Source organism: Nanorana parkeri, unplaced genomic scaffold, assembly GCF_000935625.1.
Source record: "Nanorana parkeri isolate BGI_ZX_2015 unplaced genomic scaffold, ASM93562v1 scaffold1441, whole genome shotgun sequence".
NCBI classification, from domain to species: Eukaryota; Metazoa; Chordata; class Amphibia; order Anura; family Dicroglossidae; genus Nanorana; species Nanorana parkeri.
The window spans coordinates 263,332-263,936 of NW_017307709.1; the positions used below are offsets into that span (position 1 = coordinate 263,332).

Genomic DNA, 605 nt, shown 5'->3' on the forward strand with positions numbered 1-605 from the left:
AGAAATTCGGATCCGAAATTCGTTAACGGAATTTCGTATTTCGGATATAATTCGGAAACTGCCATTCGGATTTCGGATGCTTCCGAATTTACGAACTTCAGGAAAATTCATACGGATTTCGATTCGTAACGAAACGAATCGCACATGTCTAGCACACAGATGAGAGACGTCCTTTCATTTGATGTGGAATCTCTTTGCACAGTATGCGGTACGTCTCAGCAAGTCCACGCACTTTTACATATGTAACCAATCTTGCTGTCACAGCTCCGGTCATTCATTTTATGTGGTCCTCCCAGAATCTCTGCGCAGTGTTCGTTGTCCTTGTCATTGTTGGGTTCCCCATCATTCCAGGCACTGAGGACACAAGAACAATCTCCAATAAGAACAGATCTTATAAACAACAAATCTATCTGCAATGCACGTGACTTAGACTATGGAGCGTGAAACCTGAAATCCCTTCAATACCTTGGTAACGGCCTCGGCGTGGTGGAGGGGGGAGGGGGGACCTCGGACGTCTAGAGCTAATCAGGGACTGAAGCTGACAGCTTTTTCTCCATTCAGATCGGCTTTTAGCAGGTTACTTATCAGGGAAAGCTGCCCCCCCC

The 605-nt window shown here is 46.1% G+C and overlaps 1 protein-coding gene across 1 annotated transcript in view; it reads right to left on the bottom strand.

The window, feature by feature from the left end:
• Positions 1-215: 215 nt before the first annotated feature.
• Positions 216-605, bottom strand: part of LOC108798276 (C-type lectin mannose-binding isoform-like) — a 37,098-nt gene continuing 36,708 nt past the window's right edge. Inside the window, exon 11 of the mRNA XM_018570008.1 lies at positions 216-354. Within this exon, the coding sequence (XP_018425510.1) occupies positions 216-354 (139 nt within the window). The remainder of the gene's footprint in view (positions 355-605) is intronic.